Source organism: Phocoena phocoena, chromosome 12 (genome assembly GCF_963924675.1).
Source record: "Phocoena phocoena chromosome 12, mPhoPho1.1, whole genome shotgun sequence".
Taxonomy (NCBI): Eukaryota; Metazoa; Chordata; class Mammalia; order Artiodactyla; family Phocoenidae; genus Phocoena; species Phocoena phocoena.
The window spans coordinates 42,601,099-42,622,055 of NC_089230.1; the positions used below are offsets into that span (position 1 = coordinate 42,601,099).

Below are 20,957 nucleotides of genomic sequence, written 5' to 3' on the forward strand. Positions count from 1 at the left end.
CTTACCAATTAGAACAGCAACTGATTTGGATGGGGTTTTAGATTTATTTGCAAGTAGATCATTTTCACAAGTAGATTGATAGAGAGGAAAAAAAAATTATTCTACAGTTACACCACTATCCCCAATCAGGCAATTCTCAAAAGCATGCAGTATGCTAACACATATATATGGAATTTAAGAAAAAAAAAGAATGTCATGAAGAACCTAGGGGTAAGACAGGAATAAAGACACAGACCTACTAGAGAATGGACTTGAGGATATGGGGAAGGGGAAGGGTAAGCTGTGACAAAGCGAGAGAGAGGCATGGACATGTATACACTACCAAACGTAAGGTAGATAGCTAGTGGGAAGCAGCCACATAGCACAGGGAGATCAGCTCGGTGCTTTGTGACCGCCTGGAGGGGTGGGATAGCGAGGGTGGGAGGGAGGGAGACGCAAGAGGGAAGAGATATGGGGATATATGTATATGTATAACTGATTCACTTTGTTATAAAGCAGAAACTAACACACCATTGTAAAGCAATTATACTCCAATAAAGATGTAAAAAAAAAAAAAGAAAAGAAAGGCACTGCAGGGATTGTGGTCCTCGGAGAAAACTGAATGTAACCAAAGCACAGCTCTTTTCAGGAAGGCTATTTTAGGGACATCTGTGGTAATTACAGTGCCAGTATACATTTCCCCTACTGGTTTCCCTTTGGTCTTGGTGAGACTGTCAAAGAGTAGCCTTGGTTACTGTCCCTTAGCCAAAGGCAAACATGTGACTCAAGCCGGATTAGCCTCTCCCTCTGGGGATGTGACTCTTCAGAAGAGGGAAGCTAACACTGCTAATAGTGGGAACACTTCATTCTGCAGAGAACCCTGAAGAAGCTTAGGGACTCTTCATTACTTCTTCTGCCTGGGGCCCAGGAGCAGATCTGATCCCTGTCCTTTCCAGATTCTCCAGATTTTCCTTTGATTCTGTGAGCTATTCCCAACCTTTCCAATAAATTCTTTCTTGCTTAAGTTGGAGTCAGTTTTTATTACTTATAAACAAAAGCCTGTAGTGTAGGTCTATAGGTACCAGCTTCATACACAAAATCATCACTTTTTATTTGATAAAATGAACTACTCTATTTGCAGGAAGTTAGTTAGATAGAGATTTTATTGGGCATTACTATTTGTCTAGGTTTCAGTATAAAATACAAACAAACTACTTTTAACATGGAAGGAATCTTACATCTTCTGACCATTCATTTCTACTTCCCTCCCCCCACCTCAACTTGTCTTAACCCTCACTTCATTCTTAAAAAGAAAGAGAAAAACTTATAAAAAGAATCTTGTATATCTAAATTTATTATATATTTCTGCTTAAGATATTGACCATTAAAAAAGTTTTTTTCTAGGCTTCCCTGGTGGCGCAGTGGTTGAGAGTCCGCCTGCCGATGCAGGGGACACGGGTTCGTGCCGGTCCGGGAAGATCCCACATGCCACGGAGCGGCTGGGCCCGAGAGCCATGGCCGCTGAGCCTGCGCGTCCGGAGCCTGTGCTCCGCAACAGGAGAGGCCATAACAGTGAGAGGCCCACGTACCACAAAAAAACCCCAAAAAAACAAAAAACAAAAAAAAAACCACAACATTTTTTCTGGAGCACAGAGGATTTTTAGGGCAGTGAAACTACTCTGTGTGATATTATAGTGGTAAATACATGTCATTATATATTTGTCCAAACCCAGAGTATGTACAACACCAAGAGTAAACCCTAATGTAAACTATGGACTTTAGGTGATTATGACCTGTCAATAGAGATCCATCAGCTGTAACAAATGTTCCATTCTGGTGGGACATGTTGTAATGGGGGAGGCTATGTTTGTGTAGGGGTAGGAGGTATATAGGAAATCTCTGTACCTTCCTCTCAATTCTGCTATGAACCTAAAACTGCTCTAAAAATGAAGTCTATTTTAAAAAAAGAAACAAAACCTTTTTCTAAACTATAAACTAAGCTCATCCTTAATCTACCTCATAATCATAATAATCATCATCCACATTGATTCTGATGCTGGAGTGCTCTTCAGGCTTTGGTTTCTTTTTGGTCTCTTTGCTTTTCTCGGTCAGATGCAAGTGATGCTCACATTGCCTCATTATCTTCTTGGAAGACATCCAGCTCTCCCCTTGTCGTTCAGCTGGTGCTGCACATTGTCCTCCCCTCACATCTGTGCCCTTGGCCTTCAGGACCTCCCTGGCTCTCAGGAGACTGCAGGTGCAATTCCACGGATTTCCATCCAGATACAGGTGCCTGAGGCGAGGCAACACCTCCAAGGCTTTGAGGTCTAAGGCAGAGATCTTGTTGTTCCTAAGGTTTAGAACCTGAAGCTGCTTCAGATCCTTGAGCTCCCTCTCAGCAATATCCTGGATGGCATTGCCTTTTAGGTCCAGCCTTGCTAAGGTTGCCGGGAGCCTGCAAAAGCATGGAAACAGGATGTGAAAGGAGGCTGTGACCATCATTCCATAACTGTCTAGGCAACTCAGATTGAGCAACACCCACCTTTTCTGTACCATTCTGTTTCCTCTGAAGCTAGAAAACAAGGTTTATTTTGTAAAGTTAATTAAAAGTGCAAACCTCAGTCTTATCTATAGGTCTTTAACACTTTCTCATAGGTCTTATTTTCTAGCCCTCTGGTTTTTCTGGTTCCTAGCCATAAACTCTTTAATTTTTCATTTCAAATTGGATCATGTAACAAATTGATAAGGAAAATAGTAAGTTTCCAACTTTTTAGTTGGCAGATGCCATGAATCAATAATTTATAGGAAAGGTAAAAATATTGAATAAAAATATGAAAAGCATTGTTCTTCATGAATATAAAAGATGCAGTGTTAGAAATTAGAGCATCATTTTGAATTTAAATTTTAAAATTCATTTCTGATGAGGGTGTAGTGAGGTAAGAACTTAAACTCTGCTAGTGGGAGTATAAACTGGTACCATTTTGGAAACAATTTGGTAACACGTATCGAATTTAAATAACGTCATGCCTTTCAGCGTAGGAGATAATAGGAGAAGTGAATAGAGATTTATTTAAAAATATGTTTGTCATACATTTGATTATATTTATAACAGCAAAAAAATGATAAAGGGCTAATGTCCACTAATATGGAAATTAAGAGATAATGGACTATTATGTGATCATAAAAATCATATTTTCAAATAATTTTTAAAATACCAGTTCTATAAAAAAGCTTTTCTGACTATGGCTTAAAAATCCAGAAGCTGGGGCTTCCCTGGTGGTGCAGTGGTTGAGAGTCCACCTGCCGATGCAGGGGACACGGGTTCGTGCCCTGGTCCAGGAAGATCCCACATGCCGTGGAGTGGCTGGGCCCGTGAGCCATGGCTGCTGAGCCTGCACGTCCGGAGCCTGTGCTCCGCAACAGGAGAGGCCACAACAGTGAGAGGCCCGCATACCGCAAAAAAAAAAAAAAAAAAAAAAAAAAAAAAAAAAAAATCCAGAAGCTATAAAAGATCAATAAATCAACTACATTAAAAATCATAGAAAAAGAAATTGTATATGGCAAAAGACATATGCAAAATCAAAAGACAAACTGGGGGAAATATCTGCACTTTATATCCCAGACAAAGAGCCAATCTCCCTAATATGTAAAGGACTATTACAAGTTGAGAAGAAAAGGTTTTAAAATAAGTCTGAAAGTGGGCAAAAAGTATGAATGGAAATCCACATAAAAGCAAAGCCTTAAAAATGGGCAGAAGACCTAAATAGACATTTCTCCACAGAAGATATACAGATTGCCAACAAACACATGAAAGGATGCTCAACATCACTAATCATCAGAGAAATGCAAATCAAAACCACAATGAGGTATCACCTCACACCGGTCAGAATGGCCATCATCAAAAAAATCTAGAAACAATAAATGCTGGAGAGGGTGTGGAGAAAAGGGAACACTCTTGCACTGCTGGTGGGAGTGTGAATTGGTACAGCCACTGTGGAGAACTGTATGGAGGTTCATTAAAAAACTACAAATAGAACTACCATATGACCCAGAAATCCCACTACTGGGCATATACCCTGAGAAAACCAGAAATCAAAAAGAGTCATGTACCATAATGTTCATTGCAGCTCTATTTACAATAGCCCGGAGATGGAAACAACCTAAGTGTCCATCTTCGGATGAATGGATAAAGAAGATGTGGCATGTATATACAATGGAATATTACTCAGCCATAAAAATAAACGAAATTGAGCTATTTGTAATGAGGTGGATGGACCTAGAGTCTGTCATACAGAGTGAAGTAAGTCAGAAAGAGAAAGACAAATACTGTATGCTAACACATATATATGGAATCTAAGAAAAAAAAATGTCATGAAGAACCTAGGGGTAAGACAGGAATAAAGACACAGACCTACTAGAGAATGGACTTGAGGATATGGGGAGGCGGAAGGGTAAGCTGTGACAAAGCGAGAGAGAGGCATGGACATACATACACTACCAAACATAAGGTATCTAGCTAGTGGGAAGCAGCCGCATAGCGCAGGGAGATCAGCTCGTGCTTTATGATCGCCTGGAGGGGTGGGATAGGGAGGGTGGGAGGGAGGGAGACGCAAGAGGGAAGAGATATGGGAACATATGTATATATATAACTGATTCATTTTGTTGTAAAGCAGAAAATAACACACCATTGTAAAGCAATTATACTCCAATAAAGATGTTAAAAAAATAAATAAAATAAAAAATAAAAGGAACTTATATTCTCAGAAAAAAAAGCAAAGCCTTTAAGTCTTCAGCCATACTCAGAATAGAGAAATGAAGAATAAAAACACACAGAGATTCCATTTCTCACGAATCAGATTGGTAAAAAGTCTTAATCCTTAGCAATACATTCTGTGGGCAAAGCCATGAAGAAGCAGACAATCTCATACATAGCTTGGTGGGAGCTGAAAATGGCATGGCTCCTGTGGAGAATTTAGCAAAGCCTAACAAAATAATGTGCATTTACCCTTTGACCCGGCAATTTCATTTCTAGGTAAAATCTCTGAAGATGTGATATTTTATATCCACAAACATATCCATATTTTATATCCACAAACATAAAACAGCACATGTGTATTTCTTATGGTATTATTTATAATAGCAAAAGACTGTAAACAACCCAGTACAAGAGTAAAGAACTACTATGCAGCCTTGAAAAAGAAAGAGGCTGGTCTCTATGAATTACCCATAAAATGATTTCTAGAAAGTATTGTTAAAGGGAAGAAAAACAAGAAGTGGAATAGTGTATGTAATATCTTAGTTTTTGTGTAAGAGGGAAATAAGAATACATGTACACAGTTTGCTTGTTTTTGAAAAAAAAGAAAAAAGATAAACCAGAAGTGAATTAAAATAGTTACTTATAGGGAGTGTTTGGTTCCATATGGTTTTAACTTTTGAATCACGTTAACGTTTTATGTAAAACAAATAAAAACAAAACCAAGCCCTAAAATTGAACACAAGCCAAAACAAACAAATCTAATTAACTAATCAACTGTTTATGTTGGTAATGTAACCATATAAAATAAAGAAAAAGTACTCTGAATAGCATTAGTAGAGATAGCTAAGCCTTAGACTCTAAAGACAAAAGGATCTGCAAAGAAATTCCTCGCAGTATATTTATTGTTAATATTACTCTTAGTAATACAATTTCAAAACTTTTTAATGAATACTGTAAGATAAGGAAAATAAGTAAATATAGTAATCTTATTAGGAACCAAGATTTTCATTGTAAGAGAAAAAGATACAAATATAAAATAAGAGAAGAAAAAACTCTCTCTAATGGTAATATGAATTGGAAATACCAATGTGAATTTATGATTTAAAAAAATATATATCTTCTACCTCTGTATACTGAAAGGACCTAAAAGCAATATTATACACGAGTAGCAATGTGATCCCAATAGCATAAGCTCACTGAACACACAGATCTTAGTTTCAGAATTCCAGTCGCTACTTAAAAGAAGCAAGGCTTCAATAAACAACAAGGTCCTATTGTTTAGCACAGGGAACAATAATCAATATCCTGTGATAAACTATAATGGAAAAAATATGGAAAGGAATATATATATGTATAACTGAATCACTTTGCAGGACAGCAGAAATTAACACAACATTGTAAATCAACTATACTTTGATAAAATTAAAAAAAAAAAAAGAAGCAAGACTTCTTGGAAAAATGGCTAATTCCACGTCTGGGGCAAGGTAAGCTGGAATGTCTGAACTGGAATGCAATGAAGTGTTCAAAGATTAGTGGAACACCTATCATGATGGTTGCTATCAAAAATCCAGAAAATAACAAGTGTTAACAAGAATGTGGAGAAATTGGAAACTTTGTGCCCTGTTGATGGGAGTGTAAAATGGTACAGTCAATATGGAACACAGTATGGGTGGTTCCCCCCAAAATTAAAACTATACTTGCATATGATCCAGCAATTGCACTTCTGCGTATATACTCAAAAGAATTGAAAGCAAGGTCTCAAAGAGATATTTATACACCCATGTTATACTCCCATATTGAATTCACAGTAGTTAAAATGTGGAAGCAATCCAAGTGTCCACTGATGGATGAATGAATAAGCAAAATACAAAATACAAGTACATACAATGGAATATTATTCAGCCTTGAAAGGAAGGAAATTCTGACGCATGCTACAACATGAATAAGGATATTATGTTAAGTGAAAAAAGCCTGTCACAAAAAGATAACTACTGTATGATTCCACTTACATAAGATATCTAGAGTAGTCAGATTCATAGAAACAGGAAGTAGAACGGTGGTTGTCAGAGGGTGAGGGGAGGAGGGAAATGAGGAGTTGTTTAATGGGTGCAGAGTTTTGGTTTTGCAAGATGAAAAAGTTCTGGAGACTGGTTGCACAACAATGTGAAGATACTTAACAATATTGAATTGTACATGTAAAAATTAATAATTGTACACATAAATTTTATGTTATGTGTATTTTACCACAAGTTTATAAAAAGAGAGGTAATGGAATCATGTCTCATGAACATAGGAACCAGCTTGGAGGGGCTCCCACTAGCCAAATTTGGGGAAATTTGAGCACCAAAAGAGACTAGCAACTATAAATGATCATAACACACTGAATGAATTAAGATCCCTGGGTCCATAGTGATACTTGGAAAAAATAGAAAAGGGAAAATGGAGAGAAAAACCACACTATAATGTTAAATGGAAAAAATAGAAAAAAAAGTGACTGATCTCAAATACATAAAAACAAATTATCGCTAGGCATAGGTTCTGGTTGAACAGTTATGGGTGACTTTTTTATTTTTCAGCACGCTAAATTTTCAACTTGAACAGGTATTTCTTTATAATCAGGAAAAAAAAATTTTAACCGTGGATACCAGTTTGAAAAATGTCATGCTAACACCTGTTGATAAAAAATAAATAATAATCACAATTGTGAACTGAAAATCTTTCTGCTAGTCAACTTTATATTAAGTGCTATTCTCTTTGTGAAGTACAAGAAGTGAGAAAGCTTTATAGGAAAAATGTCCCTTGAAATACCATCTGAATGCTATCTTCATACAGTGTGAACATATTAGATGTACATTTGATTCTTTTTAGTATTTAGTGAATTTTTTTGTGGTGGTCCCCGTCATATGATTGCTATGTCAAAGAGAAAAAAGCAAATGAATTTAAACATATTTTATGACAATATTACCTTTTGTTTGTTATAGTATTATTCTCATATGAATTTCATTCTGAAACGTTAATCTTTTAGGTTATTGGCACTTAGCCTAAATTTTGCCTTTTTTTTTTCTTTGATACTTACATTTTATATTTATATATATTTACGTTCATGTAATTTTTTTTTTTTTTTTTTTTGTGGTACGCGGGCCTCTCACTGTTGTGGCCTCTCCCGTTGCGGAGCACAGGCTCCGGACACACAGGCTCAGCGGCCATGGCTCACGGACCTAGCTGCTCCGCGTCATGTGGGATCTTCCCGGACCGGGGCACGAACCTGTGTCCCCTGCATCGGCAGGTGGACTCTCAACCACTGCGCCACCAGGGAAGCCCTACGTTCATGTATTTTATATTTGTATTCCTCTCCTAAACCATATAATACATATACATACATAAGTACTTGTGCTTTTGAGTATTTTAAAGTCTTATTTGTTTAAAGTGCTTTCTTTTTCATTGGAATTAAATTTACCTAACAAAGCAGATTAATTTACCAGGGAAAATCACTCCACACATTTTAACAGTTTGATAAAAGCTTCTGCAAAGACATTTCTCTCAGTTGGTTTACTGTGAATACCACTAACAATTTTCAAATTGGTATCCACAGTTTAAATTGAATTTGAAGTTAATCCCTAAGACAATGTAATTTTGTGCACACACCAGCTTATACAAGGTACATCTCTAAAAGTTATACAGAAAATCTCTTGTGCATAGCTTTTTTTTTTTTTTTTCAAGGAAAAATGGCCTGTTAATAGGTGGTGAGGCAGTAAGCGAGACTCTGTAACTATTGAGAGTACAGGGAGCACAGGGAGCACGGCTGAGGAAAGATACGGCAGAGTAAACCAGAGAGTCAAGTCTACTTATTAAGACTCGAGTTCTAACTTTGGCTATTCTATTCACCAGCATGTGACTTTAGGTAAGTTATTTAGCTCTTTAAAGCTTCTGATTTTCCACTATATAGATGAAAGTGCTCAGTACACAGAAGTTACATAAAAATGTTAGTAACGAAAATGAGCAAGCCAAGCTTTCTTTTAAACAAATACATTTATTCAGTTCTGGGCTGGGCAGCCAAAAACTGTACCTGGTCTTAGGAGTACCTTTTTTTTTCTTTCATGTTTCTATGGATAACCAAAATGGCACTGTAAGAGAAGTCACTAATTTCCTCCTTCTGTGACCTTTGGGTAGTCATTTATTGCTTTGATATAATTTATCTTTATAAGTCTGATTTATACAAAAAGGTAGCCCTGATTTTAAGACAAACATATGTCTAGAAATGCTGTTTCTTCTTTTGGCAGTGTCGCTTTTCAGAGTAAAAAAGGGCGCATCCCCATTATGTCTGTAGATGGCACTTGAGTAAGAGAAAATGCTGACTGGCTTCATCAGGTTGTAGAAAGCTATCCTGGATTTGAATTATCCAGACTGTGAATAAAGAAGGGGTGATGTAATTTACATTTGCTCCCGGAGCTGCAGCTTGGTGAAATGAGAAGCCGCAAGAAGCAAGACCCCAGGTCTTGGGTAGACTAAATTCTAAGTAGTGGAGTGTATTGTTGATAGCAGAGTAAACCTCAAGAGGGTGAGGGTGCAGTGCCTAAAATTCCCAGGCCCTGGAGTTAGACTACTGTATTTAACCCTGACTCCAAACTTTATTGACCATATGACTTCCAGCAAGTTTCTTGATACCTCTTAACCTTAATTTCTAATCTGTAAAATAATAGGTAAAACAGTGTACCTACCTTCACAGGATTGTCGTAAGGGAGTAACAGAATAACATGTATATTCATTCCCTGCTGAGCTTAGTAAGCACTTAGTAAGTGTTAGGTATTGTTTCTATCTCAGTTAGCATATTTAGGCAAATGGGGTAGATATTTTAATTCATGTGTGCCTAAAACCATATACCATTATTTTCCTGATGAAATGTAGATTGCAGCATGGTAGACAGAGGAAGGGATTTGTGGAAACAGTTTGTGATAGGATACACGACGGGCGACTAACAGGTTAGGTTAGGTTAGGTTAGCAACTAGCACAGATAGGTTGCCTGTGTTTACAGTTCATTTATAGAACACTGAATTTTAAAGTGTAGTTTTGTGTATGAATAAGAAGCATTCAAATAAAAAGAGTGTAACGTTTAAAGCTCATAAATAAAAGTCGCAAAATTCAAATATAAGGAATAGATTGTATTGTGTTTTAATTCTTTATGGGAGGAAAACCACGGGAAAAATTTTTGGGGTCCTTCCCACTTTCCAATTTAAAGAAAAGTTGGGGAATGGTGGTTTTGGAAGTGGTGGTCCTGATGGGGAATTTAAAAATCACTCTCTAGGGCTTCCCTGGTGGCACAGTGGTTGAGAGTCCGCCTGCCGATTTAGGGGACATGGGTTCGTGCCCCCGTCCGGGAAGATCCCACATGCCAGGGAACAGCTAGGCCCGTGAGCCATGGCCGCTGAGCCTGCGCGTCCGGAGCCTGTGCTCTGCAATGGGAGAGGCCACAACAGTGAGAGGCCCGTGTACCACAAAAAAAAAAATCACTTTCTACAGGAACTTTGCTCTCATAACAGGCCAGGTTCTTTGACAAAGCTGACAGTTGTGTTGTTTCGTTTAAGCCTCATAGGAAAAGCCCCCTGGTATCTTCTTTCTTGCCCCATTGTCCTTTCCCAGTATTTCTCAAACCTGGCTACACATTAAATTCATCTGGGGAGCTTTTAAAAAATACCGATGCCTGGACCACAACCCTAGGGCGTCTAATTTAATTGGTTTGAAATGAGGTCTAGGCATGAGTAGGCTTTATAAAAGTTCTCCAGATAATTCCATCGTAAAGTCAGACTTGAAAATTAGGGTTAGCTCAGGCTTGCAATTCCATTATACACTCTGTTGGGTAGAAACTTTGTGCTTTCTGTAGTCACTTATTAAAACACAAATACCCTGGCAGGAGTAAATAATTAAGCTATTTTTCACTCATTAAACTTTGCAGGATTACTTCACCAAATGCTTTCTAAAGGTCACCCGAATAGAAAAGCCCACTGAGTTCCCAGTTTTGCCCATGGCTGTCATAGCCTGCTGAGAATCCTTATGTGATACAGTCACTCCCTAACCTGTTTGATGAGTTTTTATTTTATACACAATTTTTTGTTTGGAGGAGGAGCCTGCAGTAATAGAAAATAAGGCTTGAACATAGCAGAGAAATTATTTAAATAACAACAAGAATTAGAGTCCTGAAATACTGCCCGCATGTTCTTGTCTTCAGGGCTGTTCTGTCTAGAACACTTTTCCCCCAGACAGCTTCACAACTAAATCCCTCACCTCCTCCCAGTCTTTGCTCAGAGCTTACCTTTTCAGGAGGGTTACCATGCTTACCTTATTGAAAATTGCAACCATCCACCCTCGTTCACTGTAGTCCTGAACCTGGTAATCCTGCCTGCCCCTTTTTGTTGTTAATTATAACACCTAACACTATCTCAATATTATATACTTTACTTACATATTATGTTGTCACTCTTTCCCTGCTAGAATTTAAGCTGTACAGAACAAGAAGTTTTACTTCTTTTATTACACTGATGTATCCCAAGTGCCTGGTAAAGTACCTGGCACATGGTGAATGCTCAAAACGTACTTGTTGAATTAAATTAATTGTATGCACATGCTTAGGCATTAAGAGAAATTGATTACTTTCAAATTATCCTCAATATATAATTTAAATTACTGATTTCCGTTCGAAAAATCACCTTTCAATGTTTTGCATTGGGTACAGTGCAAAAAAAATGAACATCTGTCCATATCAGATAATTTTTTCCTTTCTCATTGATAAGAAAAATTATCATAATGAACACTGATAATAAGTAAATCAAGTGCCACAGGATTCTACAGAAGCCAGAAGCTGGTACATTAATTATGAGAAATTTGATAATAATAATAGGGCAGGAAGCATTTTTTTCTATAGTGCTGAAAGGAAAAAGAATCCACTAATAGACACATTTAATAAACAACGTATCTTTTTTAGGAGAATAATAGTATTTATTCTACTGTTTTTTAATTCTACTTTAAAATGTGGAACATGTGACAAAGTTTAAATAAATAGGATCAATTAATGCACAGGTACAGTGGGTTGGGTATAGAAGGAGGGATATTTGGAAGAGAAATTAAGTGTCAGAGTATGAGGGTGGTGTGTGTTTGTGTGAGAGAGAAAGAAAACAGAAGAAACAACCAAAAACAGAAAGTAAGATGGACACATTGTCTCACACACTCACAGACAGACACCCGGAGAAATAAGCAGCATCCCTTAAGCCCTTTAAAAATCACAGCACTGAGAAGAACACGAGGCTCCCAATACATAATTCAAAATAAATACAATGTTAGAATATAACATTTGATTTTTTTCCCCACAAATACTGCTTCAATGCTTTTTAAAAATATAAATGTATTACTACATTCCCCCCAACCCCGCCCCACCTCATTTTTTCCTGGTGTCCTGCTTTGCTAGTGGTTAAGCACATGCCTAGTCAGCCTGTTGCTAGATCCAAGCCATATACTTAGAAACCAGAACACATTTTTACAAGTAACATCCCCCTATGATGTTTGTTACTATACGTCCCCAAAGTGACATTGCATATTTTCAAATACAGATGTTCCCGTTGGTGTCTTGTCCTACAGGCAAGATAACTTAAGTTAGTGCAGGGGTCAGCTTAAGGGCTGGAGATTCCAAACCCCTGTTTAAATTCCACCCCTGAACCCTTGGATAGCCTTGATCAGATACTTTACGTATGCTTGGATGACTTTTCTTGCTTGTATAATGTACTTAGTTGTCCCAGTTTTTGGAAAACTTTTTTAGTAGTTACTGTAAATGATAACGCTCACTTACTGTAGAGGTATAGACAAAAGCAGGTTCTGCTCCAGGGCCAGGTTGGAGAGCTGGAAACACCTTTGCAGGGCTCCAGCTTCAAACAAGCTGACAATGTTGTTGTCCAGAAACAAATGTTTCAAATCTCGGAGGTCCTTGAAGTCTTGTGCTGTAACTTTCTGAATCAGATTGTTGCTGATATCAAGCTTTTGTAGCCTTGCTGGTAGTCTGAGGGGCAACGTTTGAAGCTGGTTTTGGGACAGCTCAAGGGTAGTTAAATTGGCAAGGAGCTGTGCCCCATCTATGGAAGAGAGTGAGTTTTCTGACAGGTAAAGATGGGAAAGATTCTCCAAATGTTTCATATCTTGAAACCTTACCACTTTGAGCCGGTTTCTCTCCATTTTTAATGAGAGCAAGGATTTGGGCAGGTTAATAGGAATTTTAGTCAGAAAGTTACTACTGAAACTGAGAAACTGCAAAGACTGAAGAGAAGTGAAGAAGCTAGCTGGTATGAGATGTAGCTTATTATTCTCCATGCTCAGATGTTCCAGATGGGGAAGTGCCAGTGGTCCATTCACAGACTCGATATTGTTGCTGTCCAACACCAAGCTTTGCAAACTGACAAGAGAAGAGAGCATGCTGGGAGGGAGAGAAGAGATCAGATTGTTTTTCAGTTCAAGGATTTTTAATTTCTTCAGTCCTTCAAAATCAGATCTGTGAAGGACATATATTGAATTATCATTTAGTTTTAACACTTCAAGACTGGCTGGGAGGGCACTGGGGACCTGTCTTAACTTATTTTTCCAGAGTTCCAAGGTCTTCAAAGTACTCAGAGTCTTGAAAGTGTCATTTTCTACCGACTCTGTTCCACTGGCCAGCAGAATAAAATCTTCTAGAGCTGACATTTGGGCGAAGTTAGACAGCTACAAAAAATTCAGGGATGGGGAATGGGGGAGAAAAGCAGTAATTAGGATTATTGTAAGAAAAAAAAAGCCATATACGTTATCATTCAATACTAATGATACTTCAGATTTCCCTTCAGGATCTATTTAAATATCTCTTGGAAATGGATAGAAACTCAGGTTCTGACCATTTTTATTCATTTGTTAACAGTATAACATGTCTAAAATATTTTAAGCACTTTCACACACTATTGGTAGACATAAAGTTGGCCAACTTTTGCTGCGTATTCTTTGACCCAGCAAATTTACTTCTAGGTAGAAGTACTTAAAAATTGCACAATGATTTATGCAATAGGCTGTTCTTGGTTGCATCATCTTATAATAGCCAAAAAAGAAACAATCTGGAAATATTTCACCAAACTATTAACTAGAGTTTCTAACTCTAGGAGATAAAATTATAAGGAATTTTCATTATCTATCTACATTTTGCAATGTTTAGATTTTTTTAAATTATAAATTACCTTTTTAACAATTTAAGCATTAAAAGTAAAAAAATTTTAATGTCCTAGATGCTGCTATCAATAGAATGGGCCTATCAGAAAAACATTTTCAACTGTATAATTGTTTGGAAAACTAGCCTCGTTGTTCCTACCGGCCAATTTACGCTTCACTGATGAAAAAGGGTCATGAAGAAACAAACAGGATACATGTGTCTCCATCTCTGTAGAGCAAGGAGTCCATTCATGCATATATCCCAGACCTAATGCTATTCCTCTCCTAGATTTTAGAAATTACCAAATCTGCTGTACTTTCTCCATGGTTTGCAAGTTCAAGCACCCCTATCTCTCCACATATCCTCCAAACTCCTCCTAGGTGGACATCCACCTCTTTTCTAGGATGATGTAATTTGGTATTTGGTTCTCAGAGTAAAATCATGTTTAGGCAAAAAGAGGAATTGTTCCAGATTTTCCTGAGCTTGATAAATCTTCACAAAACTTTCAACCTGCTTTAGAATTCAATTAAGCTGGAATTTTCAGTGCACACTTTTATGTCTTACTATCTACAGTTTCTAAATGTTGGATTTAATTGTGAAGTTGAGCTCTTTTGTAACATCAATACATGATTAATACCTTAAAAGTGGGTTAATTTTGCATCACATATTTGTTACAGGTATTTATATTCTGGGAAGACACGTGATGTGAATTATGGTATATTTTAAAGTATTTCCTAATATGATATTCTAGCTGAAGAATCTCATGTTAAAAACTCCATAAACAGGGCTTCCCTGGTGGCACAGTGGTTGAGAGTCCGCCTGCCGATGCAGTGGACACGAGTTCGTGCCCCAGTCCGGGAGGATCCCACATGCCGCGGAGCGGCTGGGCCCGTGAGCCGTGGCTGCTGGGCCTGTGCGTCCGGAGCCTGTGCTCCTCAACGGGAGAGGCCACAACAGTGAGAGGCCCGCCTACCGCAAAAAAAAAAAAAAAAAAAAAAACAACTCCATAAACAGATATTTTAAATTATAATAGTTTTGATAGCTGCCTTGGCTTATATATTGCTACTAACATTTGATATTTTCTTAATGATTAATCAGATGTATTAATTAGTCTTAATCCCAAGATCAATAGCTTTTTTTTTTGCATTTGTTGAGCATCTACAAGTTCCAAGTACTTTTTTATGTGTTATCATTAATTCTCCTAATAACCCTGAAAGTTTGTTATCGTCAAACTTGAAAGAGTTGAGAATTTCAACAGTCTCCAAATTGGACTCCAAAGCCCTTTCTTCCTCAACTCATCATTTTCTAATACATTTTCCATTGCCTGTGGTCTATAATTAATGTTTTTCAAAAAAGACTCAAGATCTGGACACAGATCATAGAGTTTTAGAAAAGCAGAAATTTTAGAGATTATCTAGTCCAAATCTTCCATACAAGGAATGATGCCAAAAAAAAAAATTAAATGACCTGTCCAAGATTCAGTGTTGTTTAATCTGTTCTTCATCCTGAAGTACCTTTTTCTAGGCTTTCTTCCATGTAAAGTCATATTTGACTCTACACATAGCTTTTCACCTTTGGGACTGTTGATCTCCCACAAAAAAGACCTTGGTGTTGCAAATGCTTCTACTTCTATCTGAGTGACCACAGACCCTAAAAGATTGCTGACTATGTAGCAAGTCTCGGAGATGACATGGATCTGAATGGACAATTTCTATGGGGACTAGACAAAGAGTGGTGTCAGAGCTTCAATTTGTCTTCATTTCTATTTGTAAAGTATATAGACTAGCTAATAGTAAATATAGGTCATTTTCTTAACTGAATCCAGTGAATAGTTGTTTCCTATTATTAAGCATAGAGAACCTTTGCTCTTTATCAGGTCAATGCAGATTACTTTTGATTATTATTAGTTAAAATGGCCACCATTGGGGCTTCCCTGGTGGCGCAGTGGTTGAGAGTCCACCTGCCGGACTCTCTGCACTCTGCACGAACACGGGTTCGTGCCCCGGTCCGGGAAGATCCCCCATGCCGCGGAGCGGCTGGGCCCGTGAGCCATGGCCGCTGAGCCTGCTGCTCCGCAACGGGAGAGGCCACAACAGTGAGAGGCCCGCGTACCGCAAAAAAAAAAAAAAAAAATGGCCACCATTTTCTAAGTATTTACTATGCTTATCTTTACAAAGATCTATGTGTAAGCATGATTATTCCCTTTTCAATGAGGTGAACTCAAGAAGGCAAAACGAAATGTCCAAGTATGTCTTGCTAGTAAGTGGAAAAGTTCGGCTTCCAACCCAGGTTTACCTTACCCCAACACATATATTTTTAACCTTAGTGTTTATAACATGCATTGAGCTGAAGAGTATAGAGTTCTGGTGCCACAAACAGTGAGGAAGACCCCCAATGATTTTCAACTTATCAGTTGAGTTTGCAGAGCTGACAAAGGGAAAAAAATTCTGCCAGACCTGTTTTTCCATTTCCATGGCCTAAGCAGGGTTGTGCTCAAGAGATGTGGAAAGAGATGCTTTTGCCCTGCAGCTAACCTTGGGGCTGCTGGCAGTTTTTCAACATTGCTTAAAAAGCAAGGCAAGTATGGCTTGGTGTTAACAATTAGGCTTAGGAAGCTTAGCTAAGTAAAATTCCTGCCATCACAGTTGTACAGTTTAGTGAGCCTAATACCTATGTAGATAAAAGTTACTATATAATAAGAAAAGTTAAAAAGAAAAAAAAAAAGCAAACCAAGTAAAATGAAATAGAGTAGAGGGGCAACTTCTGCTGGTTTCCCCATGAAAAGGCTTTGTTTCACGTTTTAATGCTGGGCAGGCCCTACTTCAAGCATTAGAAGGTTACCTGCCTTTCTTAGTTACCTTATAGGTCCAGTGCACACAGGAAACTCACACACCCTCACAGTGACTGCCTCAGACATGTGTGAACCAAGCCAGCAAGGAGTTTATAAACTATGTTGGAATTTTTTTTCTGATGATCAAAGCAACACTTGTTCTCTGTAAACAATTTAAAAACCTGAAAAGTATGGAGAGAATATAAAAAGAATCTATAATTCTCCCCCCCACTTGTTGATAAACCATATATTTCTTACCCAAGAGGAATATGAAGTAGCTTCTTCTCTCCACAAAAGATGTAAAGTGCAATTATTTTAATTGACTGCTACCATAAAGACATTTCTATTTGTCCTCTAAACGTTAGAGCTAAAACTATAAAACTCTTAGAAGAAAATATAGGCATACATTTTCATGACCTTGGGTTTGGTAAAAGCTATCTTGGATATGATACCAGGTGTAATCCTCTCCAGCAGCACCCAGCTGTCCAGATATAGGAGAAACAAAGGAAAACGATCACCCTAACATAAGACTGAGGCTTTGCTGAATAAGTGTTGAGATAATTAATTGTGGGATGCAAAGAGGGAAGGGTTAGGGAAAGAAGATAGATAAGAAATGAACTGATTATCTGAGAGAAAGTGGGTAGATCTAGGATTAGAAGTCTCCATGAAGTGGAAAGATAAGTGCAGAGTATGGCAGCTGAAGGGAAAGGACATGATGACCAGAGAGTGGGTATGGGAATTCAAGATTTTTGAGTGCAGAAGTTTCAGATATAATGAGGATTATGATATAAGCAAGAGAGTAGACGGCTGTGGTGAAGTGGAAATGTAGATAGATACTTTTTTATGAGTTCAAGGAATGGGACTAGGATATTGGACACTGAAGGCACACCAAAAGATGCAGGACTTAGGATGGAGAGGAAGAGTAGGAGCCAGTATGGAAGGGACCAGGGGCACAGTATAAGACACACAGAGGAACAGAGTGTTACAGTCTGATGGCATGCATCTCAAAGAAGTAGGGATTTTTACAGATAAATGGATAAATAAAGTCCCTCTTGAGGGCAGGAACTATGAATTTTTACTTTTTTTTCCAGCTGTGCTGCATGGCTTGCAGGATCTTAATTCCCTGACCAGGGATTGAACCTGGGCCATGGCAGTGAAAGCCCAGAATCCTAACCACTAGGCAAGGGAACTCCTAGAACTGAATTTTTCATCTTTTATCCCCAGTCTCAAACACAGCATTCACAGACCCAAAAACAGTTGAATTATATGAACAAGTAACTGAAACATTTAAAATTGTGGTGTATATACACATATATGTGTGTGTGTGTATATATATATATGTTGTGCATATATGCATATATGTGATGTATGCGTATATATATGCACATATATGTGTGTATATATATATAATTTATATTGCTATTAATCTGAAGATCCATTTTAAGACTTTTTGCTTTAAATATAGGCACCCAATTCTGTAGTTCAAACAAATAAACAGAATATACATTGCATTCACCAAATGCAAGTAAACTATGGTCATTTAAAGCCTAAGAATTTTTAAAAGAGAAAAGAGGATTATTGGTCAGAGCTTTCTACTTCCTTCACAAAAAAATCCTCTCTTTTGCCAACCTTTCTGCTGTGAACTGTGCTTCCTAGAGATAATTAACTGGGTTAAAGTCAGGGAAGTGGCAGTATTGCTGTTCAGTGAACTTAAACCATTGACAAATGAACTCATCCAATAAGTGAATTTGACGAGAGGCATAATTTCATCTTATTGACTGCAAAGCAGCAGTGTGGGATCATTACCAGGCTTAGCTGATACTCCAGCTCTCGGTATCTCAAGTCCTCAGGACAAATATTTAAGCATCTTGCCCTTTAACCAGGTGTCTTGATTGAATGCTGAGACCTGACAGGGTCAGACCTGCTCTCTGGCATTAGGCACTACTGGATTAGAAGAGGAAAGTAAACAGATGATGACCAGGCAATTGTGCTTATTGAGCCTCGAAATAAATACCATGCCACATATTTTAAACTCCCTGTGTTTATGTGCACCTACATTAAAATTTCTTAACCAAATAAAAAGGGAGGGGGGAGTGTCTCTGTTTGAAGGAAAAGTACATTCACCTGCTGACTCTCGGCACCTGGATCACAGACAGGCCTTTCCTTATCTTAAGATTTGGGTCAATGAGGAAGAAGCAGTGACCAGTAAAGGCAAACTCAGAGTCATAGAATTTTCCATCTAGAAAGTTCCTGGGATCCCCAATCTAATCCAGCCTTCTCACATCATAAAGGTAACAAATGAGGTCTGCAGATTTTTTTAACTGCTTGTCTAAGGTAGTTCTATCTCTAGTTAATGAGAAAACTAGAATGAGAACTCTAGTCTCTTGATGCCTTTCAAAATACCAAAGGTCAAAAACAAAAGTTTCGGGCTTCCCTGGTGGCGCAGTGGTTAAGAATCCGCCTGTCAATGCAGGGGATACGGGTTTGAACCCTGGTCCTGGAGGATCCCACATGCCATGGAGCAACTAAGCTCGTGTGCCACAACTACTGAATCCCGCGTGCCTAGAGCCTGTGCTCGGCAACAAAAGAAGCCACCGCAATGAGAAGCCCACGCACCGCAACAAAGAGCGACCCCGCCTCGCTGCAACTAGAGAAAGCCTGCGCGCAGCAACGAAGACCCAACGCAGCCAAAAATAAATAAGTAAAAAATTTTTAAAAGCTTCTTTGTGTTATACAAGTCAGACAAATCTATAGCACTCTTTTCAGTGCCCTCTGAATAGGTAAGCATGAAAATAGACATCATAATTAAAAGCACGTAGAATGAGAATTGCAGTAATGTGGCAAAACAAAACCACGTATTTCTTCTGTATATGTTTCCACAAAGACACTGATGCCTGGCTGGTTTGTAGAGTTTGTATGAATAATTCTCATAGGCTGCATTCACCTTGATAGTCTTATAATGTTCTAAGTATCATCTGCCTTCTATGGCACATACAAAACTACTTTTCCCCTAAAAGGACTTCTTTTTAATATGGGGAGAAAAAGGGGCCATATGATCTCAAGCTCTTTTTGTTAAGAAAGAGTCATTTCTTTACTTTTACTCTGCAACAACATAATTAGAATTTTCAAAAATAAAAAATTAATTATAGACTCCGATTTTTGGGGGGCTACTTTCCTAAAGAGAAATATCCAGAGGCATATACCCATCTCAGTATACAGAGCAAACAGGTAGCTAGTGCAACTACCCGACTTCATAACCATCACTTTACGTTTTGATTATTTAAATCAAGTTTAACAAACCCACACTTGCCCCTCACCCTATCTCACAAAATAAAATTGCAGTAACTTGAGTGTAGAATGAGTAATTACCTGAAGGTGCTGAATTTTGCTATGACTGACGTAGAGCTTCTTGGTGGTGGAAGGAATACCTGACGGCACCTCCGTTAGCCTGTAGCATTGCACCGACTGCTCTGAATCACAGCTGCATCTTCCAGGACAGTTAGGATCGAAACCATAGCTAAGAGAGAGCAAAACAAAGAAAGCATAAAGCAGACACATCTTCCAAAACAGGGCCTTTCAGGTCGCAGGCGAGTGTTTAGGTGATGTCTTACTCTTTATACTGTGAAATCTGATTATAGAATCTTATGAATGTGTACTCTGTCAATGTAAGAAGACAGGAAAGAAAAAATTCTCAATTTGCCTGGGTTAAAATGTTAGCGACCATTACAAAGAGGAAGGCGCTTAAACATTGATAAGCTGCCTTAATATTTGTAGGTGAGCAAAACCCTATGTTATTTATGGCTTGGAAGGCTAATCTGCAAACACCTCTATTATCTGTAGTTTCCTTGTTTTGTTAAATGTGACACTAGGGAATTAGTGGGAAAAGACAAAGGGCTGTTTTATAGTGGGCTATAAAACCTTTGAATTTTCTGTGACCCTATATTAAAACCATTTTTGTGGAACTGCAATGGGCAGGTGTTTTCTTCTCACATTAACTAGTATGGGAAAATAGGCAGGTTTTCTATTTATTATTGTTGTTTCAATAACATTTTATTGCTAGTGAAACAATGGGAGTACAATGGAGAGATATTTAGAGCCACAGATAACTTGTTCAATTCATCTGTCACTTGATCACTCAAATATATATAGAAAATATTTTGTCATTCAAAAATATTGTTGACTCA

The 20,957-nt window shown here is 38.0% G+C and overlaps 1 protein-coding gene across 1 annotated transcript; it reads right to left on the bottom strand.

Annotated features, from left to right (window-relative positions):
* Nucleotides 1-1,986: 1,986 nt before the first annotated feature.
* On the bottom strand, nucleotides 1,987-20,331 carry LOC136132343 (nephrocan-like). The gene is made up of 3 exons (XM_065889234.1): nucleotides 20,143-20,331; nucleotides 12,570-13,471; nucleotides 1,987-2,434 (listed from the first exon to the last, which is right to left on the bottom strand). Exons 1-3 carry the CDS (start codon nucleotides 20,329-20,331, stop codon nucleotides 1,987-1,989), a joined length of 1,539 nt encoding a protein of 512 aa, XP_065745306.1.
* Nucleotides 20,332-20,957: the final 626 nt, after the last annotated feature.

Bases quoted from the DNA above. Each gene is read 5' to 3' on its own strand.
- LOC136132343 (XM_065889234.1), bottom strand. From the start codon at position 20,331: ATGTGTCTGCTTTATGCTTTCTTTGTTTTGCTCTCTCTTAGCTATGGT. The intron at 13,472-20,142 runs GTAATTACTCAT...AATTTTTTGTAG, and splicing joins GCAAAATTCAGCACCTTCAG to CTGTCTAACTTCGCCCAAAT. The intron at 2,435-12,569 runs GTAAGTGAGCGT...ATGCTTTTGCAG, and splicing joins CTTTTGTCTATACCTCTACA to GCTCCCGGCAACCTTAGCAA.